The sequence below is a fragment of the Pleurodeles waltl genome, chromosome 7 (genome assembly GCF_031143425.1).
Source record: "Pleurodeles waltl isolate 20211129_DDA chromosome 7, aPleWal1.hap1.20221129, whole genome shotgun sequence".
In the NCBI taxonomy this organism is placed as follows: Eukaryota; Metazoa; Chordata; class Amphibia; order Caudata; family Salamandridae; genus Pleurodeles; species Pleurodeles waltl.
In genome coordinates, this window is record NC_090446.1 from 1,268,992,433 (window position 1) to 1,269,019,574 (window position 27,142).

At 44.6% G+C, this 27,142-nt stretch overlaps 1 protein-coding gene across 5 annotated transcripts in view; it reads right to left on the reverse strand.

The window, feature by feature from the left end:
- LOC138246160 (histo-blood group ABO system transferase-like) overlaps nt 1-27,142 on the reverse strand; it is a 317,788-nt gene that overhangs the window by 16,272 nt on the left and 274,374 nt on the right. For 3 of the 5 annotated variants that reach the window (XM_069200462.1, XM_069200459.1, XM_069200460.1), the window contains one exon: nt 6,195-6,329. The exons of 1 other annotated variant lie outside the window; for it this stretch is intronic. In XM_069200462.1, coding sequence (XP_069056563.1) covers nt 6,195-6,329 — 135 coding nt within the window. The remainder of the gene's footprint in view (nt 1-6,194; nt 6,330-27,142) is intronic. One more of the 5 variants, XM_069200461.1, reaches the window with a different exon arrangement.

Below are 27,142 nucleotides of genomic sequence, written 5' to 3' on the forward strand. Positions count from 1 at the left end.
CCATGCCTTTGCCCAGAGAACAGATAGAGATCCGCCTCCTCACTGGATTGTAACTGGTACTTCGGGATAAATACTAGATTATTACAGGCAGATCTCCACATACTCTATGAAATGTAGGGAACAAAACGATCAGAGGATTTTTGGACCAATTTGATAATATGGTTTGTACAAAATAGTTAATGCTCTGAAAATAATCCATTTACCAACTGGTGACCAATGGAGCTCCAGCAACCCATCTGCGATAGAACTTTGGCGCAGTGGTGTAATGAAACCTGAGGAGGCCCCCTGCAAAGTACAGGGAGATTTTCCCCTCCAAACTCACTCAGGAGCTCTCACTCCAGGGTACTGTGCTTAGGGGAGGCCCTGGAGCTCAGGGCTGTGGGGGCCTTTCTTACGCCACTGCTTTGACGGGGAGTTGAAGTACTAGTTTCACTGCAGCATTTTGTACCTCTTGCAGCTTCTGGATCAGATTGCAATCGTCAAGCCTTGAGGTGATCAGGGCATGAACAGCTGCTTTCCTTGGTGAAAAGGGTAGAAAGTCAATAAACCTCTTCAGAGACTTAATCACAAAAAATGTACCCCATACATAGTGTTCACATGGGGGCTAAAAGGCAAATTACTGTTGACTCAAGTTCTGCACCACATTAGTAAGCAGGGCCATCATGATTGACAGACAAACGATCCAAGACAGAAAACTGGTTGTCCTTCCTAAAAGGTAAACATTTCCACATTATTGGATTTTGCACTTTAGGAAATATTCATACATCCATGTAACAGCTTCCGAAAGGCATTTTTTCAAATTTCGCTTAAAGCTGGTGGGATTCTTGTTAAGGGCAAGAATAAGCTGTGTATCATCTGCATAAAACATGGTGGAAATACCAAATGATCTGAAAAGAATAATAAGGGGGAGACATATACACCTTGAAGAAGGTTGGTCTCAGTGACGAGCAGTAGAGGACACCATAATTAGCCTATTTAATAAATTTATCCTTTGATCTAAAAGGCCCCAATGTGATAATCTGCTTTCTATTTTCTAAGAAAAATTTAAGCCAGGCCAAAGCGCATTCACAGATCTCTATCTTTGCCAGACGTTGAAGGAGAATACCATGAGAAATTGTATCAAAGGCCACCGACATATCTGAAAGAATCAGCAAAGCATTTTTTCCACTATCTAAAAGCTTAAGAGATTGAGTTACTTTAAATAGTGGAGACTCAGTGGAATGTCTAGGTATCAAAATAGCTTGAAAACAGTGAGGAAGGTTATGTGAGTCTAAGAAATTGACCAGCTGTAGCCATCACTCAGCACTGCTGTGGCCATATAGTAGACTAGCACAGCTTTGTAAACTGAAAATGTAAATGGACAGAGTAAACATGAGACATTTACAATATCTCAGTTAGGCACAAATAAATAGCACTGCAGAGTACTGAATGAAAACCTCTTGAACAAAATGCACTTTGAGTTTCTTCAGCAGCACAAGACAACTTTTAGGAGCTATCTGTAACTCACCTATCATGCATCCAAGCACTACCACACGTACATTCCTCTCCCACTCTGTGGAAATTGGACACACTACACACAAATACATATCAATTTCCATGCTTCACATTACCATACAACATTCCTTTAAAGCCAGACCTACTGGCATTGCCAATGCTTGTCTGGTAGGTGTGTGGCCATGGCTATGGCTTTAGTTGTAGTTCTTTGCTCAGGCAAAAAGCTGAAGGCCGTATGCTGAATTGCTGGAACTGGCTTGGCATAGAAAAAGACCAGGAAAGGTGGAAATAAAAAGCTCTTGCTGCTCCTTTGAAAGTTACGTGAATCCAAGCCTGATTTACAACCTTTACAAAGTCTGCAACAGGTTTGGACAGCAATACAGGAGGCATGCAGCGAACGGGAGGCAGCCCATTTCTGACGTCTAGTAAACATATGAGGAACCCTAAAACCTTTTGGCCCACATTATAGCGAGAATCTTAAACTGGTAGTAACTCGCCTATCATGCATCCAAGCACTACTTCACATACATACCTCTAACAATCGGTGCAAACTGGACACACTATACACATTTTCACAGGCAGATCAGAAGTCAGTTTATCCACTGGGGTGCAGGTAAAAAGACCTGCACCAATGACCATAGGTCATCTGTCGCCAAAGTCTGTCTGTGTACAGGTCTGGTCATGCAGTGTGTTGTCGCTCATGAAAATATGAGCACCACAAAGGGTGTAACCCTAAGTCCAAGAGTTTCTTGGAGCAATATCCAAAATGAGCATTACCCGTCAGAAATAACTCATTATGACACATGTACATTGTACTGGCAAATTCACCAAGTCAATCTGAAAGACATCAGCAGCAGGATGGCACATGACAAATGCATCTGGGTCAACTGTTACATTATTTTGCACAAGAGTAAGCCACTCATTGACATACTTGTTATCAACAGCAATACATTCAGCCATCATTAAGCAGTGTAATCACGATCTGGCCCGCTTCTCTGCATCATTTATTTTCACATGTATTTTCTGAGAATGGAAACATGCTGGCTGTAGGAATATTCCAGTAGAAGCCATCAAGCAGCCAACCAACAGCAGCTACTCCCTTGACCACCATCAGCATCATCCAAGCAGACACTAAATCCAGGGGTATGACCCCCACTCTGGGATTGATATACAGTGCAATTGAAAACTGTGGCAACTGCGCACAGAATAGCCACTGGCAAATACTTCATGGCTTGAGAGGGCAGCAAGCTAAAATAAACTCCAAAAAGACGGAACAACCCAATGCAAATACCGGCGATTGCCAAACAAGCAGGTCCCTTGGGAAGACTGGTAGGGATGAGCCACAGCTACAAGTGTTGCAGCAAGACATGTAGGCTAATATCCAGCCTTATCTGTTTTGCAGGGCACCAGTCTGAGGTGAAATGATTTTCCTTCTAGGCAAACCTGCCCCTTTCAGGCTTGTTGGCTCTTGCTGCACCCACAGCTATTCAACCCCTTCCTCGGGCAAGCATCAGTTCTTATGTAAGGACAGGATGACTCAGTTGGCATAAGAACACGGTAGCTTTTGCTGTTAGGTCCCCCAAAATATGCTTCCATCAAAAGACTACCTCTCAAAGATTAGTTTCCTGGGGAGGCTGTTCTCGGCACTGAAAGCTGCTCTGTTTGTCGTTCTGAGGTCTTTTCAAACTCCAGCAGCCCCATTACGAGAGGAATTCCTATTGCCCGACGCCCGGGACATCTTGTTTGGGGTCAAGGGCAACAAGTTTTTATGTTCACTTTGTCCTTGGGACAAGTAGGCCCAACCCTCTGCAGCACGAACCCTTTGGCTGCCTGTTTACAGAGAGTGGAACTCTCTGCAGTTGAGGTAATGTGTTTCCAAAAGATAATGCTGTCCGAACTTGTATTTATGGTTCATTATTTGAAAACCTTCATTATTAGGGTGAGTGCTGTAAATAAATGTTTTAAGGTCACACTTCACTACTGACGTTGGTTCCAGTACAAAAAAAAAAAACGTGTATACACATGTTTGAAAAGTTTAGGCTATGAGGCTAAGTATAATGCTCCCAGAATGCTCTCTGATTAGATGCAAATGAAGTGTCATTTAGTAAAATGTTTTGATGCATGCTAGTATTTCCCAAAAATATTTCGAATGGAAAATCAGTGTAACCATTTTCAACACGATTATGGGAAGCATGAAAATAAACAAACACTGACAAAGCCAACTGATCTGACATTTTTATAAGTCTTTTAGTTTCATCAATGCGTGTCTTGTTTTGACATGGCTTTTGTAACACTTTATTGTTGTGGGAGCTACCAGGCCCTCAACATTGTAACAAACACTGGCAAAAAAAAAATAAAAAAAAAGTTTTTGAACTCTAAAAGCACACGTTGCCACCAGTGGCATAACAAAGGTCCCGCAGCCACCCTCCAGGGGGCCCCTTCAGCACAGCACCTGCCCTGAGTGAGTCTGGAGAGGGGGCTCCTCCATGTTCTTTGCAAAGGGGCACCCTCCAGTTTCGTTACGTCACTGTTGTTCCTGACACTGAACAAAACTACTTTGTGTGCCAATATGCTCCTTGTGGAAGAGAAGAATGCGATCACTCACAGTAAAGCCAGCCGAAAGAGAGAGAAATAGAAGTTTAATAAAAACAAAATGTCTTTAACACCAGACCTAATTAGGGACCAAGACGCATATGTAGGTAGCTTTTTGCATGTCGCAAACAGCGACTTTCGCTGTTTGCGACGTGCAAAAAGCACATTGCGATGCACAAACCCAGTTTTGCGATTCGGTAACCTGGTTACCGAATCGCAAAACGGGTTTGCGACTCGCAATTAGGAAGGGGTGTTCCCTTCCTAATTGCGACTCGCAGTGCAATGTAGGATTGTTTTGCGAACGCGGGCGCAAACCAATCGCAGTTTGCACCCATTTCAAATGGGTGCTAACACTTTCACAAAAGGGAAGGGGTCCCCCTGGGACCCCTTCCCCATTGTGTTTTCGTTTTTGTAATGCATCTCGTTTTCCTTTAAGGAAAACGGGCTGCATTACAAAAAAAAACAAAACGGCTTTATTGAAAAGCAGTCACAGACATGGTGGTCTGCTGTCTCCAGCAGGCCACCATCCCTGTGAGGCCGCCATTCGCAATGGGGTCGCAAATTGCGACCCACCTCATGATTATTCATGAGGTGTGCATTTGCGAAGCCCTTGCGAATCACAGATGGTGTCAGGGACACCATCCTACATTCGGATTTGCGACTCGCAATTTGCGGGTCGCAAATCTGAACCTACCTACATGTGGCCCCAAATTCTTAAAGAAAGTCACAAAAGTGCACCCATGGTATATGTCGTACCCCTATAAAATATTTGTGAACTGTATTTTAGCATGGGTAAATACGCATGTGTAGATTTTCTCATGTGAAAATCTACTGAGCATTTGCAAGTTCATTTTCCCTCCAGCCACTTTCTTCCCAACCCTGGAATAAGTTCTAATTCTGCCATTGTCAGGAGTAAATGTCCAACCTTTCTTATTATGGGAAAATATTAGAGAGAAGCTGGTGAAAATCTTTAAAACATGCAGGTTAGTAGGTTTGCAGACTCAAAGGCATTCCAGCCCTGGAACTATTGCTTACTGCTTCCTCCAGCCCCAGTATGCAGATCTGCAGAAAGGTGGAAAATAAGGAAATTGCTACAGTAGGGATTGAAACTGCAAGTATTCAAGCCCTACTATGGTAGTAGCCCTGGCATAATCAGAGAGGCTATTATCAGAGCTCTTACATAATGAGATTGCTGCCATAATTTGGCGCCACACTACATGGCACCAAAGGGACAAGTAGATCTTTTTACAGGACAAGTAGATTTGAGAAGCAGCCTGTCCCGTGGACAAGTAGATATTTTAATAAATTCCACACCCCTGACTGATGGAACTGGTAACAGGAGTTACCGCCCCAACGAGATTCCAAGATTCATGATCAAACTCCCAGTGACACCAACTGCTGAAAGCAGGCGAAATCTCTAAGGGAAACTATGGGGGTGTAAGGTGGTGAGATAAGCTGGGAACAGGCAGGGGAAATGTTGTCAAAATTACCAACTCACCCAGTTCTACTATATCCCTCATTGGAACCAGGGTCCCCTCTGTAATCCTAGCATCAGTCCCCGGGAGGAGAGGCCACGTTCTGAATATTCACAATGTGTGAACTAATCAATACCACACCATCCAGTATGGATGCTTTACACTGAATGTAAAAAGACTCAGAAAAACTCACGTATTAACCAATTGGGTACAAATCAGTGGTCCCACTTGAAATGGTCAGCCTCCTGCGGCGGTGATATCACTATTACTGTTGATTACAGCGCTAGAGATAACCTCGGCTGTGCTCAACCCCTGATTATGGCACACTTGACCTGGGTAGTCCGCTTGGTCTCAGAAGTACCAGAAGGCACAGTGTCCAGCATGTGGTTTCGTTTGTTAAGAGACTCTTGGACACGTCTTACCTGACACTTTTGAAGAAACAAGAAGTTCAGTACTTATGATCTAAACCTTTCCACAAACTCAAAGCTTGCCACTTTCCCCAGACTCACAGGTGCAGGTGCGATGTGTATCCTGAGAATACACTCACCTCCCCGTGTAAGATTTACCTTTACTTGATTGCACATGAATCATGCTGAAACAATGCAGAATTAATACTTTCACATCTGTTCATACCCGCCTAGTGCAAACACGCTCAGGCCTATGGTGGAATTCTTGTCCTTAAACTGCTGGTTCAGGATGTCTCTGTTGAAAGTCCCAGTCCAGACCACAGGAGCCAGCCACGGAGTGACAATCATCACATTTGTTCTTCTGAAACAAACAAGAAGGAGCAATTAGAACGGCATGTACTGCACACGCCCTGCCCCTGCCTGGCACACAGCTTCCTCTTGCAACAGCTTGGGAAGTTATAAGAGCAGGGTAGGTAACTATGTCATCATTCTCACTTTCATGCAGCCATACACTTACACCCACTGAGAAACTTTAGCATACAAGTGTACATGCTCAACTTTTGGGAACTTCCAGTAACACATCTGAAAGTTGCAACAGCCAAAAGGCAAAACACTGGCCGTGTGACATCTGCAGTTTCTACAATGTGGACTTGTACGCATGGAATAACGTTCACATTTAGGAAAAATAGACCAAAGCACAAATGCCCTATTTCCAGAGGAGAAACCTCTTCCCCACACCCCCAAGAAGTCTTTGGTTTTTTTGTTCCCTTCTAACTCTAGAGCGTTTCTTCGGTTCTTTGCTAGTCTAAAGTTCCAACCATATTCAGGAGGGGAAAGAGGCAGAGTGGAGTTTGTGCATGTTCACAATCTTAAGAGTTTGCCTGCATTCACAAACCCTCACCGCAATCCTCTACCCCTTGCTGCAGTGGACTTCTGCATAACCACACACAGTTGTGGCACAGTATTAAAACCATTAAAGGGCGACAGGTATTTTTTTTGTATTCCAATCAGGCCTAAATAAAACTATGTTTAGCCGTGAACGTAAATGTATTGCTAAAATGCTTTAATAATTAAAGCTCAGTCCAAGTATAAATTATGCAAGCCATCAACTGTGGCGCCACACACCTGTCATCAATTCAAGGCTTCAGCTAGGGAACACCAAGTCACCCATCCCTCTGACTCAACATTTCTTCCCAGTTCATTGCTACCCCATACATCACTTTATCTTTCGGTCTAAGCTGTTCACATGCTGAAAATAAGACTATCTGCAAACCTTTTGTCATTTATACCATTGACCTAATCTCATCCCTGACCTCTTTGCCTTACCCTAATTGTGTAAGGATGTTGTGTGTGTAATCTTTGCAAGTGGGTTTGTCAGTCAGTCAATCAATCAATCAGCACTTGTTTAGCGCAGCACTGTCACCCCAGGGGTACCTGGGCGCTGAGGGTGCCATGTCTCCATCAAAAAGCCAGGTCTTGAGCTTCTTTATGAACTCGGTCAGGGAGTGTACTTTTCAGAGGTGGAGTGGCAAGTTGTTCCAGATCTTGTCGGTGATGTAATGAAAGGAGCGATCTCTGCAGCTGCTGCGATGGATGTGTGTGTTTTACAAATTGGGTCTCTCGTTGGCAGAGCTATCCACCCTGTCCAAGTAGGGCCCACAACCTTACTCGGGCTAAGTCACAACACAACCTAAATTATCCTGTGCTCACCCTTGGGTAGCTTGGCACAGAGCAGGCTGGCTTAACTTAGAAACCAATGTGTAAGGTACTTGTACAATAACTCATACAGTAACAGTGAAAATACCACAAAAAGTACTCCACGCCAGTTTAAAAAATAAGATAAGGTTTATCTGAATACAATATGACCAAAATGACAAAATTCCAATGTGCACAAGTCAAGATATCACTTTTTAGAGGCTTAAATGGGTCTTAATCCATAAGAATCACAGTACCTGGGATGTATCAAAAATAACAATGCAGAGGGCCGAAGAGAAGGTGATGCATTGGAAAATTAAGCAGTGTGTGGATTTTTCCAGCGTGGCAGAGGTAATGCGTTGATTCTTTCCTTGCGAGCAAGGGGATTAATCGATTTCTGAGTGCGCAGACTTGACTCCCTACTGCGGCGCAGGGATATTTTGATTCCCAGGGATGATGCGTGGAAAATCCATACCTTACTGGGCGGATAAAAAAAGGCACTGCATTGATCCGGCAGGTGATGCAGCAATTTTTCAGCTGCAATCCGGGTGCTGTGTTGAATTTTGCAGGCACTAGGTCAATTTTCCGATGCAGTGGACTGTCTCTCTTTGGTGAGGTCTTTGATGGCTTCCTAACAGGAGGCAAGCTCAGTTCAATCCCATAGAGATCACTTGTGGGAAGAAGGCAAAGATCTTCCAAAAGAGTCAGGAAGTAGCAGGCAGCAAGGCACTAAGCAGGAGAGTGGTACTTCCAGAAAAGCAGTCCAGATGAGTCCTTTGGCCAGCATGGCAGTCCTTCTGACTGAGCCCAGTTGTATGTCCAGAAGTTTCTGATTTGAGGGAGGTCACAGACCCAGTATATATATATGCAAATGTGCCTTTGACATGAAGGAAAACTTAAAAGAGTAGTTTTAAAGTGCACCAGTTCACCAAGCCCTGTCCACCAGGAGATCTGTGGGGGCGTATCAGTTCTTTGTGTGAGGTCATGCCACTAGCCTTTGAAGTGTAAGTGAGAGCCCCTCCACCCTTCCTGCCCAGGAAGCCCCATCAGTATGCAGATGTAGTTTATTATTGGTTTTTTTGTAAAAGGTTTGCAGCTGTTGCAGGTGGAGGAGCTGAGCCTGCTCATTTGTCCTCTCCCCTACCATTACTTTTCTGGCACCACGCATCATGCCTGCTGTCCATATGAGTCTATCATCAGTGTGATAACTCTAGGTTCTTCTACATTAGCACATGAAATCCAGGCCTATTTGCTCTGCGACTGCTTAATTTACATTTTAGAACTAGCTGTTTGTGTTCCGTTTGAGTAAATACGAACAGCACAGCAACCACAAATGGAGCTGACCCCAACTGACAAAGTACCATGGATCAAGGTTAGACTAACGCATTTCAGTGCTTGTCTACGCATCACTGCACTGAGCATGCTGCACACAATTAAAGAGCCTGTCTGCATTTCACATTGCTTGAGCGAAAGAGTGAGATGCTATGTATAACTAGTGTGTAAATTCCCATGCTAGCAATCGCACAAGAGAAGAAGGGAAACAAACGAGAAGGAAGACAAAGGGAGAAGAGAACGAGGCAAGAGAGAGGGGAGAGAAAAAAGAAGGAAGTGAGGGATGAGAGTGAAACAATGATGGAGATGAGCTGAGCTAAAGAGGAAGAGAGAGGGTCCAGGAGAGACAAACAGATGGAGAGGAGTGTGACATTAACCAACTAAAAGGGGGGTGAGAAGGAGGATAGAGGGCAGCAGACAGAAAGAGATGGGTTATAATGGAGGAAAGAGGGAAAAATAAAAGGAGCAGAGACATGAGAAAAAGGAAAGAGGGTGCAATTGGAGGTGTGGGGTAGAAGAGAGGAAAGATGCAGATGAGGGGAAGCGAGACAATGGAGAGAAGAGGTAAGGGGAGACAGTAGAGAAGAGAAACACACAAAGAAGAAGCAGAGTAAAGAGGGAAACGAGCAAATGAATAGAGGTAGAAGGTGGTGGTGTCAGGAAACAGTCTAGGTGGAGAGTGCAAGGTAGGGAAAGGCACAGAGAGGAGAGAGAACAGTCAGAAGTAAATCTGTAGAGGCTTTATAGGGAGGTGTTAAAGAGCACCCAAGGAACATTCTGGTACATTTGTGGTGCACAAGACAATTTATCCACTCTACGGATCTAGGTGTGGAGGCCAATAAATCAAGCTATCATATTTATTTCCTTGGCTTTCCTTTTCTGATTTTATGTCCTTATTTTTTTCTTTATGTTCATGCTGGTTTCCTTCTTTCTACATTTCTTTTTATCGCCTGCTTTCTTTCTTTTCCTTCTTTAATTCTTTCCATATTTCTGTCATTGTTTCCATTTTTTAATCATTCCTTCCATCCTCTGTCCACCTTAATTCTCAGTTCTTCTTTGCCTTCTCCTTTCACGTCATTCCTTCTATTTGAGCCTCATACTACTTTGTTTCTTTCCTTCTTGTAATCCTTTTCACTCTTCTTTGCATCTCACTCTTTTCTTCCCTCACTGTGTCAGTTTCTCATCTACTTCTGCTTATTTTCTCAATCAGTCTTTAATTTTTCTTTCCTCCCTTTAGTCTTCATTTTTTCTTTCAGGTCTTCCTTCTGTGTGACTCTTTTCTATCTTTCCTTCTTTTTGCATCCATTTTGTCTCTCCATCCATCCTCTTTTCTTTTCTCTACCTTTTCAGAAATCCAACTTTCTCCCCATCCTTCCTTACATCATCTCTCCATGTTTCTTTTGTTCACTCATCTATCATCCACCCACCTCTCCATCCCTCCATCTCCCCATTCATCTCGTCATCCTTCTAGCCATTATCAGTCCTTCTCCCTGATCCTCTACCTCTATTTTTTCCATACTATTTTGCTCCATGTGTTCCCTGACCACAAAGCTCCCTTACACGGTTTCCTTGTGAGTTTTTAGTTGTAATAAACTAGTGTCTTTGATCACATTTAAAGGGGCCATGAAGGACAATTTAAAGATTTTATATTACATACAACTGCCCAGTGGCACTCATCTCTGCTCTAGATGAGTAAGTGAAGGGGGCTTGTTTTGAAAAACCCATAGGTAGCACAGCTGCTACTTGCTTTGTGTCATGTTGAAAAAATAGACAGCTGAGTGATCTGGCATAGGCAATTCGGGAACCATGTAGGTGTCCTGTAGGCATTTTCTAGACCAGTGGTTCCCAACCTTTTCACTTGTGTGGACCCCTACTTTATCATTACTGGAATCCAGAGACCCTCCCCCCATGAGTCATTACTGAAAGATGAGGACCTAATCTGTTATTATTTAATTTTTATGCAGTCACGGACCCCCTGAGGAGGTTTTGCGGACCCCCATGGGTCCCCAAACCACAGGTTGGGAGCCACTGTTCTAGACCATTACATCCGCAGAGGGGGCAATTTCTGATACTTATTTTGAAATGAAAATAACTGCTTAGCTCCATTTGCTATTAAAGAGACACTCAAAACGCCGCACATAACAAAGGCTTTGAAACGTCACACATTGGTAGCTTGAAAACATGGAACTGTCAGTCATAAGCAAAGTGAAAACTTTGTAATTATGTCAGCGGGCAGGTTACCGGGTGCGCAAACTCCCCGAATAAAAATCCCATGTAGCAGGGGTGGAGGGCGGAAGTACGACTCCCTACAGGACAGTGGGGCCTGCAAAGCTCCCCCAGTTAATTTACATCCTGTCCTGCCCTATGAAACCTTTCCTGCGCCGGATCCCGGACTCACCTTGCACCAGCCCCAGCTTCCAGGATCCATCTCTCCTGCTAATCCATATCAAACCATCATAAACGGTGATAATAAAACCCAGCACAATCGCCTGATACAGGACTTGCTGAGGTTATATCTCCAAACTCATAAACCCATTATGACTCAGTGTTTATTTTATAGCTTTTCAATTATCAAAGGCAATTTAAAAGACCTAAAATAAAAACATAAAACGTTGTCCCGAGCCAACCTTCAGTTCGAAGAGGTTGCATCTCATAGATCTAAACATCTTCACAGGCGCGTGAAAACGCGGCATACCAGTGCTCCTTTCATACCCTCTGCCACTGCAATAGCAGTTAAAATAATAATGGCAACAGTTTGACTTTGTAAGGAACTGAAAGAATACAAAAGGGCAGATTTAACAAAAAAACGCAAATAGCTAATCTGTTCTGTAGGTTTACCCATACGTTTTAAACAGTGTTACAAAACACACACAGGCACGCGCACACACACATTATCTAGCTTGATTAACTGGGATTTGCGACTGACAGTTTTTCAGGGGCACTGAAATTTCCACTTTTGCATTTACAAGTATATTTGCTCAAATGCAAATCGGAGAATGAGCGCAAATGGGCAAGCTCACTATAGGGCAGATTTATGAAAGCGCTGCACATAGTGCAGAGCCACTTTTCTTGCACCCATAAGCACTCCACCCCTAATACCACCAGGTGTGTGCCGTATTTAACATACAGCACACCATGGCAGTAGTTAGGGAACTAGCGTCAAAAAATGTTATGGTAGTTCGGTGCTTTGCTGGATTAGCATAAAAAAATGTTGATGCTAATCCTGCAAGGCCCCCAGAGGCCCACTGAAAACATTCGGAGCCTCCTTTTAATGCCTGCTCTGAGCAGGCATTAAAAATGGCAATACAAATTATGCAAAGAAATGTCTTAGATTTCTTTGTGCCTTTTTTTGGCCCCCCCTAACAGGGGAACGCCCCCCTTGCGTACATTATGCCTGGCACAGACATAATGTGGTGCAAGGAGTTTAAAGGTGGCACAATGCAAGCACTGCGCCACTTTGTAAATATCGGACGATGTTTTTGGCCATCTAACACCACATTAGCACAAAAAAATGACGCTAATGTATCTTTAGATGGTGCTAAACCCTCTTAAGTATGGGCCTATATTCTGAATGCAGAGAATGCTTTTACCCTCACGTTTCTCACCATTTATACTGGCATTCCCTTTAACTTTCCGATCCAGGAAACGGATTCACAACTGTCCATGATAGATTCTCAACTGTTTCCAGGGAAGAAGGGAGCTAAGAAAATGTTTGTTTTCCTCCAAAAGATTTCAATTCTTAGAGAAGGCACATTTTTTTCCTGGTCATTACCACCCCAAATGACCAGGTGAAAACGTACTCACAAGAATATCAGTGTGCGAGTAAATCTTTTTACAAGTGTAGAACCACACTATGTGAAATACAGAAATGACCTTATACTTTTTTGGAAAAGGCTCATTTCCGATACAATGCTTTCAAGCTAGAGAGAGGACCACCATCTCCACATCATCCAAAAGCCCACCCAAATTAAGGGTGGACTTCCCAAACTGTTTGTTTTCTAACAGTGACCACCATACAAATCCAAAACAGGGAACTCCTCCTGGCAAGAAAAAAAGCAGAATGTGCCCCAGATGAGGGGAATACACTCTCCACTTGTTTCCACTGATCAGTGATATTGCTTTTTTCAAATTTCAGAACCACAACCTGCGTAAGTGTTTGTAAAAAAAAAAAAACACAGTTACTGTGACATGATAGGCAGGCTGGAAATGCACAGATGCACTGAAAGTGCTCCCGCCTTACCAGAAGGATCATTTTTGTTGAATATTCCTCACCCACTGAAAGTCTAAATTGGGTGTACTAGCCACCTTCATCATCCTAAATCTGAAAGAGTCTGAATATGTATTGAAACCCAGCATTCACTGCAACATATTTAGTATGCCATAGTTCTTTAACAGCCTATACTGAACCAACAACTCGTTATGGATTGAAACAATCTAAATATCTATAGTGAATCAGATTAACTATATAATGAAACAGTCAGAGTATGTAATGGAACCGACTGAATATATAGCAAAAAAGTGAGTTTGCATTGAAATAGAGAAGGAAGAGCAAGATAAAACATTAAAATCGTTACAAGGCTATAAGCAAGCCGTTATCTCCCTGGCAAGTGCTGACTGATGTGTAGGATTTTTTTATTCAAAGGCCTGGGCATTTTGTAATTTGGGGTCTAGTGAGCCGAATGGAGGCCAACGCATACATTTCTTCACTCCAATTTCCCTAAAACAATGACTAAAATTCCATAGGCTATAAATGCAATTAAATAATATGGGTAAAAATGTCACATGCCTGTCCTTTCAGTTTCAAAGATGTATATAGCATTACTTCTTACCTTTCTCCACCTTCGACTTCACCATGCTGCTTGTTCAAAGTAGATATTTTGTGTTATAATGATAACTAACCATCTACTTGAAGGGGTTGGGGTTAGAAAGGTTACATAGACCGCATAATCTCAGTCAGTAGACAACAGGCCAGTCCCTTAGGACAGGAAGATCTCAGAGCCTCAGGCACTAGAACTACCTTTCAGAGTACAAGAGTCCGACAGCAGTCATTTCTGTGATGTTACATTAATCTTACAGACAACGATCTCACATAGCACTAGTGATGCTATATAAAGTACTATAACCACAGACCATACAAATCCTTCCACGTTAGTCATAAAATAACAGCTAGTTTTTTCTGGCACAAAAGACAGACAGATACACACCTTTTTAAATACATTTCTAGGGCTCCTAAAGAAGTTCAGCTACAAGTATTAGCTTATTATTTTCATTAAGCACTCATGTATTAAGTTTGTGGTATCCTCCGTTACTGGCAACACATCATAAAGCTGTTCTTGCACTAGTGTTATCGTGAATTGTTTATTGCAATTGGCTCTACAGAGGCCTATGCATAAGCAATGATTGCATTTCGTTACTTACATTTCTGGGGACTTCTTTTCCATCACCAGACTCTGGACAAGAAGATGCAACAGAAACACAGGGAAGGAGGAAGAAGGAAGAGGAAATCGGGAAACCCGCGAGAAGAAGGGATGAAAACAATCTGCAAGAGTGACATAAAAAGACAGCCCCCCCCGGGGCTCCTCTAAGTTTGATCTCAGACCTTAGTCACAAACAGAAGCCTACAAATAAATGCAGTTGGAGGCAGCAGCATGGGTGACCGGGGAGAAAGGATGGCTGGATGAAGAAATAGATAGAAAGAACGATGGCTGAATTGAGAGCTGCATGGATGGATGGAGGCAAAGATGAGCAGCGATTCACATTCTGCTGGTACAGGCAATGTTCTGGCAGGAAGTTTTCTGTGTACCATTCACAGCAGTCAATAAAGCCAATAAAGTAACCAGATGGTGCAGACACGGATCACTCCAGTGACAGGTTCTGCCCTTGTGCAGAACACATCAGACTTGACAACAGTTCAGCTGGGGTTATCCGCCCAGCGATTTAATGTGAGATGCAGGGCACAGGTCTAAGAAATTGTGCAGGCCGTGGGGGGGGGGGGGGGGTCTAATTAACAAACAGTGCACAATCACATGGTCTAACACCGCAGACCGTGATGTCACAGTGCTATTAAATCCTTCTCTTTCAATAAAATGGGCTAGTTTTCCCTTCCTAGCTGGCAACTACATAAGCTTCATCAAGGTGAGGCCTGCACCATCAGTGGTGGCTTCTAACAAATTGAAAAGGAGTAACACCAGTGCAGGGATTGCACGATACACATGCATTCAAAACCTTTTCGTAGAGGCTGGCATGGGTGTGACTGACTTAAGGGTTGTTACTTAGGTAGTGGCAGGACTGCTCCAAATCAGAATGTTTTAACATTTAGGGGGTCATTCTAACTCTGGCGGGCCCCACGACACCCCATACCGCCATCCTGTTCCTGACGGGCGAACCGCCAGGAACAGGATGGCGGTATGGGGTGTCGGAATCCCCATGGCGGCGCAGCAAGCTGCGCCACCATGGAGGATTCAGCAGGGCAGCGGAAAACCGGCGGGACACCGCCGGTTTTCCTGTTCTGACCGCGGCCATACCGCCGCGGTCAGAATGCCCTGCGGAGCACCGCCAGCCTGTTGGCGGTGCTGCCGCCGACCCTGGCCCCGGCGGTCCTTGACCGCCGGGGTCAGAATGACCCCCTTACTTAAGTAAAACTCCTAAACATGGGCAATTTCTGAATCAACACTTAGTCTCACCCTTTCTATGGGCCAAAAACCTTAATTTTGATGCTTTCTTTCCAACTAATAGACACGTTTTTTAAATCAACACTGCATTGATTTACGCATTTACTTCTCCACAAGATTTTCTCCACTGACATCAGAAAGCCTCTAGGTCGATACTGGCTAATTCTTTAGCACTGGTTTGTTTTCAAGGTCGATACTGGCTAATTCTTTAGCACTGGTTTGTTTTCACAGGTGCAAGATTGAAAAACTGTAGTTTGACATTTACAACATGGAGCAACACAGCCATTCTTGAAATGCCTGTGCCTGTGTGAGTGAGAGAATGCGAGAGAGAAAGTGCAGATTGAGAAGCAGATGAGAAGAAAAGGCATGAAGGCGATATGTCAGTGTGTATGAGGTTAAGTCGTGTGAGAGATAATGGTGCATGAGAAGGGATTAAGAAAAGGTAGATTTGAGAGAAGGAAGGGAGTGTGTGTAGGGTGGAAGGTTTTAGCAAGAGGTGGGGGTTGGAAAGTAGGCGAGTGTGCTTGAGACAGAACTTAATGAGAAGGAAGTCATAAGAAGGTGAGAACTGAAGATAGAAAAGGACATTAAGAGTTATGAGGATGGTGAAAGGAGAGGGAAAATAAAAGTGTGGTGTGCAGCGAGTGAGAGGAATGTATATCAGAAGAAGAGAGCAGGGTGTTAGAAGATGTAGAGGGTTGGGGCCTGTGAAAAAATCTTGAGAGGGCATGGGAGATCAAGAAAGTGGATGAGGAAGATGAGAAATACGAGGATGTAGGCAGGCTGTGTGTCTGAGGAAGGAGTACAAGTGGTGTGTGTTTAAAATAGAGGTAGCGTGGGTATGGCAGGATGCTGTGTGAGACAGAAGTTTTTGCGAAGGAATTAACAAGTGGATACCTAGGTATCCTACATCAGTCGATGTCATTATCAATACATGCAGCACAATTGCTGGAGGAAGGGCACAGAAAAATGCACTTTTCACCTAGCATGACAAACTTAAAAAGGTGTGACAGAAGTAAGGGATGCGGAAGAAAGAAAGGAGGAGGTTGAGAGATAGAAGTGGATGAGAAAGGGGAGGGAAATGAAAGATTGTGCAAGAGTAGGAGTAAGACAGAAGTGTGGTTGAGAGAAGGATGTGCAAGCAGGTGCAGCTCCTCCGCTCAGCATCGCCCCCCCCACCCCCGCCAGCAGCAGCCGCTTCAAACCTTTTACCAAAAAACGATAATAAACTATGTTTATTATCTTTTTTTGGTATAAGGGGCGGGGCCACAGGCTGTGATTAGCACTAAGGGGGAGTGCCCAGCACTCTCCCTCACTGCGCAAGTATGTTCGGCCGACTGACTTGGGCCGGCCAAACACACATGCACACTCTGTTCTCTCCAGCCTGGCACTGTGTTGCCAGGCTGGAGAGAGCCTGCACAGGCTCCCAGTCTACCTGGGAACCCCCTGGCTGGAAGCTCCCAGCCAATCCCAACGCTGCTCTGAGCAGCGTCAGGATTGGTCACAGGGCAGGCTGGGAGCCTGGGTCTGCAGCCTGTCTGTAGAGTAGGAGAAGAGCAACGCGGCGACACAGGTATGTTTTTTTTTTTTTTTAATTAACCCCTCCACCCCCGCGCGCGCTCACAGCCCCGCGAGCCACTCCTGTGTGTAGGACAGAAGAGAGTGAAGCGGAGAGTATGAGTTACAGATCAAAGATGAAACAAGTGATGAAAATGGAGAAATTGGAGAAGAAAATGTGAATACATAAGTGAGGGGGAGTGGAAAAAAAGAGGGACATTTTGTCCTAAAATGATCCTCGAGGCCAGTGGTTTCTCCATCTATTGCCTTCAACACTGAGCGGGGAAGGCCTCTGTAAAGGTATGACAAGGTTATAGCTTATCAACTAGAAAGTCAATTGAAAAATGTGCCTGTGTGTGCCTCTCGATATCCGAGTACATGGGGATGCTGCAGGTCACGTTTCAGGTACCTTGATCTGCACGTGGGTGCCAGGATAGTTGAAGAAGATTTTCATCATATGTTAGGGCTAAGGTCACAAAAGTAGGAAAATGGCTACTGTACTCCGGACTAGAGTAATTCATACTACAGTCTGAAAACCAACCTTCCGACCTGCAAAATGAACTGCTCTCCCAGTAAAGCTCAAACAGCACCATAAACTGATAACCTAGCTCACACAGCTCTGCAGGGCTCTCATATCACACCTCGATACTGACTTGCAACACACACCACTAGCCAAAGCCAGCTGCTTATTTTAAGGGGTGTATGATATGCAGATGGGTTTACCCCTCTTTGCAACCTTCTACTGTTCCGTCACCTCTACTTTTCTGGCACACTTGGGTTTTCTCCATCTCCTTCTTGTTAAACTATTTCATTCATACTGGCACTACCGCTTTAGCACTCGGTTCCTTGTTTCTGGCTTGATCTCGTATTGCTCTCTCTAACTATTTCCCTTACATTTTTCCTCTGTCACCCTCCCTCCACAGCACTATCTTCATTTCCCCATCCCTAAAACCAGTACTTTTAATGACAACATGTCTGCAGTGTCACATGCACTCAGACTGAAAATGGCTAAAAGTCAAATATAGACATAAGTGCTCGCTTGCTTATTGTTCAGTTTTTTCCTGATGCAGAGGTGACTTGTAACGTTTTAACTAGTGAAGCTTTAACACCACTCCGGGGAAAACTATCGGAGTGGTGAAGTACTAGACTGCATGACGGGGAGAAGCTAGATCCAGGATATAAAGCATTGCTATTTCTGTATCCTTGAAGTTAAGCCATGCGCTTGGGCTCTATGCAGCTCACCGCCATCTACTCACTTTTTTTATTTGCATGTGCCAGGCAAACCTGAGTGGAGATAGAAATAGGACTGACAGTTGGAACAGCACAGAATGACTCCATTTTGCCATGACAGAAAGAAGGAGCAGGACTGGCAGGAATAACAGGAAGTGACAGCAGAACTAAAGTGTGATAGCACTTGGGCTGGATAGATAAAATAGTAGCAAGCATTGAATGTATCGACGTCAGCTAGATTGGCAATATAAGAAAGCAGCAGGAGTTACATGCTATGACTGTAGTAGGACTGGCAGGATATGACAGCAGAATGAGTTACGGGCATCAGCAACAGGAGTTAGTAACAGAGGCAAGACAGCAGGATGTACCAACAGCAGGAGTTACAGCTGTAGGAGTGGACTCGGTGACCGCAGAAGCATCTGCAGGATGTGAAGTTATGGGGCCTAGGACCACATGCTCTAGACAATGCCGACACAGACACTGCATTGTATGGTGCTACATAAAAACTGGCCGTGGGCTTGAGTGCCTGGTTTGTTTCACTGGCAGGCGTCACGTCACTATTGATGCCTGTGTTGAATGGGTGTGGGGTAGGTGTAAAGCCAGCCCTCAGGGAGTGGCTGGAAAACAGCTAAGTGTCAGGAAACAAGTATGTGTCCATCCGGACACTACGTCCCTGCCAAACTTTAATCGAAAACAAAACAAGTCCAACCTATGGGAATAAATAAAACAAACTAGACAGCACTGAGTCTCTCAGTCTCTAGAAGCAATTGGCAGGACAGCACTGGACAAGTGAGTAGGTGTAGTTGGCAGCATCCGACTCAGGACACGCACAAGGGGTAGAAGGAGTCCAGGTCCTTCAACAGCATTTCAGTTAGGTTACAGTCCACCTATACAATGTTGGTCAGTCCCACCTGTTCTCACAGTGTTGGAGTTGGTGTCAACAGTTCAAACTAGGGTGCATCAGGAGCATTGGTGGGGTCTGCTGCAGAGCTTTCTTTTTGGGTTTCTTGGCTCCATGAAGAACAACCCTGCAAGGACTGGGACATCATTGATGATGTTTGGACATCTTCCTCTTAGGCCCGGTGCCTCCCGGTACCTGTCGGTGGAGCAGCTTCAGGCCCATCTCTCATGCAGGGATTCCCTTGAGGCCCTTTTCGATAGATAGCTACGGGACTGCGTAGTCTATGCTAGGCTGAGTAGGCTGCACAGGATCCGCTGCAAGACTGCCAGGTGAGTTGCTCATGCAACCATAAGGATAGATGACTCATGGTTGGGTGTGCTTCCCAATAGAACATAGGGGCACGTAGGGCTAACGGTTTCTGGATGATTTGTCCTTCACAATGCAAGGAGTGCCTCCTTGGTCTCTTGGCTTGCATGTGTAAGGCTCCACTCCACTGGTGATACGCTCTTCTGGTTGTTACAATGATGCACATGGCATGAGGGTGGTGTTACCATTAGACAACCTGTACAAAAAGGAGGCAATGACTTGCAGGGAGTGAGGGTGACTGGAGGATCTTTGCATCCACGTAGTTTGGTGTGTTGCTAGTGCTGTTCTTCTCTTACGGCATGTGCTGCTGTTAGCTGGTATGCTCACTCATCAAGAAGCCAGTGACTGTGGCCGGACAATTGCATTTGAAGCTTGGGGTCGATACATGGTTCGCGCATGCGTGAGGATTACTTTCGATTCTCCAGCTGGGCTGTCACCAGTGACGTCACTCCACATCGGTGGCTTCCTTGTGTCGGTAGGTGCACTCATGTAGTGGCATGAGTCCTCGGTCTTGTCATACCTGATCATTTCTCCTGCACATTTATTATTGTCAGGTCCTTCAGTGTGACAGTTCTAGTCACACACTCTTCTTTCCTCTCCTTTTTCAGTTCTCCTTTGCACATGTGGCATCATGCCATGCTTTCTTCTTCTTCTCGTGCGAAGTGGCATCAAGCTATGCATCGCATGTGTTTGTTTTTCTTCACGTGTGATGTGACGCCAACTACGTGTCACCGGTTCCCTGCTCATGGACCTCTCACAGATCCCGTCTGTAGGACTGTCATCCTCTCCCGTCATGGACCTCTTGCAGGTTCTGTCCTGTTCGTAGGACTGTGTCTCCTCTCCAGTCCTTGACCTCTTGCAGGTCCTGGCCTGTTTGTAGGACTTGACTCTTCCCTTCAGGTCAGTGTCGCAACCATCCACACTTCGCATGTCCCCTCCTCAGGGATCTTCTCGGTGCTCCACTACATGGATGGCAGATAACCATCCTTCCGCCTACTCTTAGCTCGAAGGCCCAGTGCTTGCACTTCGAGGCTGCACTTTTGCAGCACAGGGTCTTGCCTAGGGTTGTGAGCACCTAGCAGGATTGATCAGTCGGTGTGAATTTCTCGGTGATGGGCCACAGCGTGGTGGTAGGTAACGGTGTGGCTTCAGGGACAAATTGCTGCTCGCTCCTTGCTTCTCCTCTTACAGGTGCATCAGCCTTTTTGTGGATGGCAGTTGAGATCGGTTTACCTGCTTTGATCCAGTCTACAGCTTCCTCCATACTTTGATTCTCCAGGTCAAAATATCAAGGGTGCCACACGAGATTGCTCTTGGAGGTGAGGGTAGTCTTTTTACTTAAGATGGTGGCAGTTTGCCACATAAGGGTTTCCGTGACTCTCCTCACGCCTATAATGGGCCATTCAGTGTTTAGGTATAGTGGGCACTCCTGAACAGTCTCTGGCCTGCTATGTGGCAGTGATGCTTCAGTAAAAGGTCAACAGATCTCTCTTCATTCGGGCCACACTGGGCCTTTCCTCCTCTGTAGCATTAGTAGCAGCGTCTCCTTTGTGGGCACTGAGCAGGTAACCAGGCTTTTAATTCTTGCTTTGCAGTATCTATTCAAAGGCGCACTCTAGCTACCTACCTACAGGCCTGCATCTTCTCACTTGCTGTGGTGTTGGCTGGCTCCCAAGGGGCGTGGGACTGTCACAGAGAAAACCAGTCTGTTTCTGTTGTCCTACCGAGGGAACAGACAGCCGTGAGGGGTAATGCAGAGCCTTCCTCATAAGTGTAGTGACGGCAAGCTGCCAGTAGAGGGTGTGCAATCCTCTCTTTGCTCATCATGGACTTTCCTCATCTTGAACTTTCCTCGGCTTGCAAGCAGCTGCCCCCAGAGCCACAGGTACGTGGGTTTGGTGGGGAAGACCGCATCTCTTTACACTTTGACCTCACTGCAATCTGATCGAATGTGCCCCAAATTCTCTCTGGAAGCAGGTAATCATCCTATTTCTCTTCTGTTGCCGCTCCTATTGTCAGCTTTAAGGCAGCATGAGGTGGCAGCTGTTCACCACCAGGGGGCGTGCAGTGAACTCTTGGTCAGATGCAGCTTTTTAGGGTCAAGCACGCAAGTGCTCTGACCTGTTATAATCTCTCTGTGGGCTTTTAACCATGGCCATGTCATGCCCATCACTTCGATTGGTTCTGGGGCTCGCCTTTTAGAAATCGCTTGATTTTGTTTGTGAAAGGCATGCATACGTCATGCCTTTTCCAGAGTTCAGCCCTCCTCGAGCGTACTGACCAACTACTGAAAACACACAAGGCTCCATTTTTTCCGCATGGTTTCTGGACTACCTTTTCTCTTTATTTCCTACACAGCACGATCTCACCGGGCAATAATTAAGCGCTTTGCATGACTACCAGTTTATTTCTATTTGAAGTGTTTTCAGAAATACGTGGTAGGTAAACGATTCTTCGGTGAGTGAATACGTTGAAGGAAAAAAATCTTTTATTCTTAGCCTAAATTCTAATTCATAAATACGAAACACTTACAGGAACAGTGCCTCCAAGAGTGTTTGGATATTATGCAAACTCCTTCCCCCTTTATAATTCAGGAATACATGACCAAAACGAAAATATATATAATGGCTTGGCTTTCTGAAAGCAAACACTTTTTCTCGAGGAAAACGCCATTTCTGCAGAGCTCCACTTTTCCCCCGTGCTAATTTAAATTAATTTAAATCTTTATAAAGACTTTAGGTAATCAATATAATTGTTTTTGTCCAAATAATAAATACTTTTTTATTGTATTTATTATTTTGGTATATTTTGAGGTTTAAATAGTCTTTTAAACACAACGATAAAATAATTTAAATCTAACCATCAAGCCAAAGTAGGCAGAACATATGTGAAAAAGGGTGCAGGATTATTTAAAAAAATTGCCAACGCATGGAAAAGCGGAGAGACGATGGTGAAAAATCACAACTACGCTTCTAAGACCACTGACAAAAATAACAGGAAAAAGTACATTTAAACTGCACTCATATAGTTTGTGAATCCGGGTGTCACTGTCTTTCTCCCAGCCACGCCATCTCCTGCACCGCACCCCAATATTTCTGGGGCTGCTTGGTGTATATTTATCCCTTGAATACCCTTTATCCACCTCCATGTTGCTTCTTTGTACAACTACCGCCAGCAAATAAGTGTGGTCCTAGAGGACCGCTGAGTCTGGAAGGACGAAGAGCCGCATTGGTCGCTTCCCTCTAAAAACTCGCTATAATAAAGTCCCCTGCCCAACCTGGAATGGGAACAATGCAGAGTAGCTGGACTGTGTTACAAGCTTCAACTCTTCCTGTCCTTCCCTGGTTTGAGTCATTCCCGTTTCCTGGCAGAAATAGAAAATCTCCTGATAATCTCTAATGTTTCAAAAATCTGTAGAAAGTGTCTAGCGTGTCCTAAAGCTGTAGAAACCAGCCATCCCTTCTCTTCACGTTATATTTTTTAGATATCTTGATTCGGTAATCCTTGTAACCTTGCTTATCATTGTCTGGATTATGTTTTTTTTTAATTCTCAAACATCAGGTTGTCATTTTATCAAGCACTCACATGAGCTACTGCCAACCAAGGATAGATGCCCTGGTTGACCACAGTATCCCATAAATTACCACAATTATGAACACTAATATGATACAAGCTATGGGAAATCATACTAGCACTGGTACCCACCAAGTATTTAGTCCATTCTGCTTTGTGTGGGCATACACATCCCACAGGTGCATAAGCTCATTTGCACCTTTGTGGGTTTTGGGACCCGTGGGGAGGGAGGGGCTGTGTCTTTTATATAATGTTGGGAATTACCATCTTTTGTGTGACATCCTAACGCCCTACCCCCTTAATTTTTGCCTTCTCTTACTAAACCCATTTTTGTGAGCCAAAGGACTTGTGTTTTTTTAGGTCAGCATGCAAGAGCTTTGACCTGTTGTAAGTATTGTGGGCTTTTAACCACACCCACTGCACACCCATCACTTTCACTCATCTGTGGGCTTGCCTTCCAAAAAGCATTTATCATCATTGGTAAATGCTTTACGTTTGTCCCTCCTTGGGTTGGTTTTGTTACTGCTTGCAGACTGCCCTTGTTACATGGATAATTGCATGACTGCTGATACATTTGACTTCAAGCAAACTTAGTTTTCTTTTTGTGTGCCTCCTTCATGATAATGGCGGCCACGGCTCTTTGAGTCGGCTCGCTTATGTCGACTGTTTTACTTTTCAGTATCAATTAATGTGGCGAGAAAAGTCCAGTTAGGAATTTACAATGCTAATAGCTATAACTTGAGCAAATGTGAGACCCAGTGCATTGCACATGCTGGTTTTCCCAGCCACGGTCTCCGCAACAGCATGGGAGACAGGGAGCTATTCAGTTCGTGGGAGGGAACCTGGCTACAGTTCAGGTTTGTTTTTTCTCTTCTCTTTTTTTTCCTTTCCTGTTGTTCAGGCGTTCGGCAGATTTGAGCACCGTCTCTGGAGGTTTTCTTCACCCGAAACGCTTGCCGCAGTATTAGACTGCTTGGTCCCTCCCAGAGTCTTCAGTTGAGCCATGTGCTCAAGTTGAGGCCTTCTGGGCTAGGGTGTGGTGTGCTGAGCACCTGCTAGGGGTGCTGCAGCCTCACTGGTTCTGTGGATGTTTCATCCCCTGTAGGCACTACAGGGACAGGTGCCAGGGACAGGGGGCACTCAGGGGCAGGTGCAGGGGACACTCAGTGTCAATGAGGCTGTGCTCTCCTCCCCTGGTGCCATTAGATGGCTAGTTAGCAGCCAGTCCGCTCCTCTAACTAGTGGTGACTGCATGCAACCTCCACCCAGGTAACGTGCGGTGTGCTTCGTGCCTGCCAAGCCTTTCTGCTTCTCCTGCCCAGAAGTAAAGCAATCTTTAAACTTGACTATCAATGTTCCATTCAGTGAGTTTTAGGAAAGCCTGTTGCAAGAGTTGACACAATATACCATCTAGGGTCACCCCTCTCCGGTCTCTCGGTGATCCCAAAAACCTCATAGATTGTTCTACCACAACCTATTCTTCCAATCCTCCAGCTTAAAAGCAATATTCTAAGGCCCATATTTATGAAAAATGGCGCACAACTGCACTAACGCAGTTGTGTGTCCTTTTTTTTTTTTTTTTTTTTTTTTTTTTTTTTTTTTTTAACACCGGCTAACGTAATTCCTAAAAGCCATCCGTTCACCATATTTATGAAATGACGCACAATGGTGCTGAGAAATGGATGGCGCCCTAAAAAAAGATGCAAGCCAGTGGGGGGTGGCATCAGGGGAATTGGCTCTAGTGGGTCAGAAATGACGCTAGGCTGAGTAGTGGCAAATTTTCTGCCGCTAATCAGCTTAGCGTAATTTTTTGACACACAAGCAGCAAAAAAATTACTCCTGTTTAAGTATAGACAGGAGTCATTACCACCTTCCCAGTGCCCACTACAGGGGACCAGTGTCCCCCGGGCAAGCCCTACATACCCGGTGCCAGGCAGGGGGGCCCATGTAAGGGGCCGCCAATGGCACACCACACACATACACTTACCTGTAACTTATCTGGGATGGGCTCCCTCCTCCTGTAGCGTCCCTGTGGTGTTGGTGGTGGTGTTGCTGGGGTGTGGGGTGGGCATCTTTGTGCCCATTCCATGGTGTTTAGCCATAGAAAATGGGCCTACCTGCACATTAACCCCTGGTCTGACCAGACATTAAATAATGGCGCTAAGCGGGCTTTGCCCCATTATTTAGGCCCACCTCCCACCTGCGCATCATTTCTGCACTAGGAGTTAAAAATGGCGCTGGGGGGCTAGCATAATTTTTAGGGCGGGAACACCTACCTTGCATCTCTTTGACCCAAAGTGGGCTTGTGCATTCTAAAAATGGCGCTAACACCAATATTTTCATGCTAGACGGGTCTAGTGTCAAAATATAAATATGGAGTAAAGTTAGCTCTACTTTAGCTCCAAAATAAATGGCGCTAAGGTGACGCTAAGCTTCCATAAACATGGACCTACGTTTTTTCCTGCTGCTGGTCTTGGATGGCTTGAGTGGTCTTCTCTAACCCAAGGGCCCCAACTTGTTTAGAAAGTTTCTGGATGGCAATCTGTTGTGTTAGAAGTCATGTTTTGAGAGTAGTACAGTCTTTTTTATTCTCTTCCTTATGGTAGCACAATAAGAATATAAGGAGGAGAGAGTGGACTGCTCAGATGATGAGCTGGGTATTGAAGCCCTAACAGCTTGAACATAAGAGGAGAAAGCTATAGAAGCAGGCTGTCATCTATCCAGAAAGGTACAAATTTACCAAATCTTCCTCATCACGGAATGGAGTCTCATCACTTCTGGTGTGGTCCCATTGTATCTCAATATTACTTCCGTCAGATTGTTCCAGCTCCAATCTTGTTTGGAAGGTAACAGAAGTCTCAAAAATACATCCATCCAAAATCTGTCCTTGTTAATTCCCTTCATTTAACCTGTAGCAGCAGCCTGTGTGCATAAATGGTCATTTTAAACATCGGTTTTGGTTGGAGGAAGTCCAATTCCCTCTGTATGCATGTGTGTATTTATTTTAATATGAAATATATACAGCATGAACTTAGCTAAAAGGCAGTGGAGCACTGTGCAAAGTCACAAGTACAAAGTCAAAGAGTGATAGGAGAGGTAGCTGGTTTGAGGACTGTTAAAACATTGTGCTGTAGTGTTCTTTAAAGAGGTTAATTTCAATGTATTCCTAAACTGGAGCAGCACTGAGGTGGTCCTGATACATAAAGGGATGTTGCTCCAGATTCTTGATGCATAGATGAAAAAGGCAGGGTGCCTTCTTTTTTTATGCTTCTTAGTCTGTGTCTGATGATGTCCTTGCTGCGGTGTCCTGACAACTATTAGAGATGGTGAGCTTGTCTACAAGATAAGCAGAGGTGTGAATTGTGATAGCTTTGTAAATGATGTAGCTGGTTTTGACAATGGTGAGGTCCAGCAAGAGGAGCTGATAAAGTTCCATTGGGAAGGGGATGATGCAATCATATTCATCAGGCCCTGGACTGAGATTTGCTGCAGTGTCCTAATAGGTGCCAATGTAGAGTTTGGAGCAGGGGATTACTGCCATTCAGATGTGAGAGTATGGGGGTTTGAACAACAGTTCTATAGCCACTTTCTGAAAGAAACAGGTTCCACTTTCTTTAAAAGAGAGCTGATACCAATTCATTTGATAATGTGTTCCTTTATGGCAAACTTAGTGTCCAGGATAAATCCAAGTGACATTGCATTCAGTGAAAGTTGGTGTCTAAAGGTGTCAAGGGTTATGTTATGGAGTCAGGTATGTAGTGCTTCTTGTTGTACTTCACAACTAATAGGAATTATATCTTGGGTGGGTCTGGCTTCAGGTAGGCACTGGACACCCATCTAGTAGAGTTG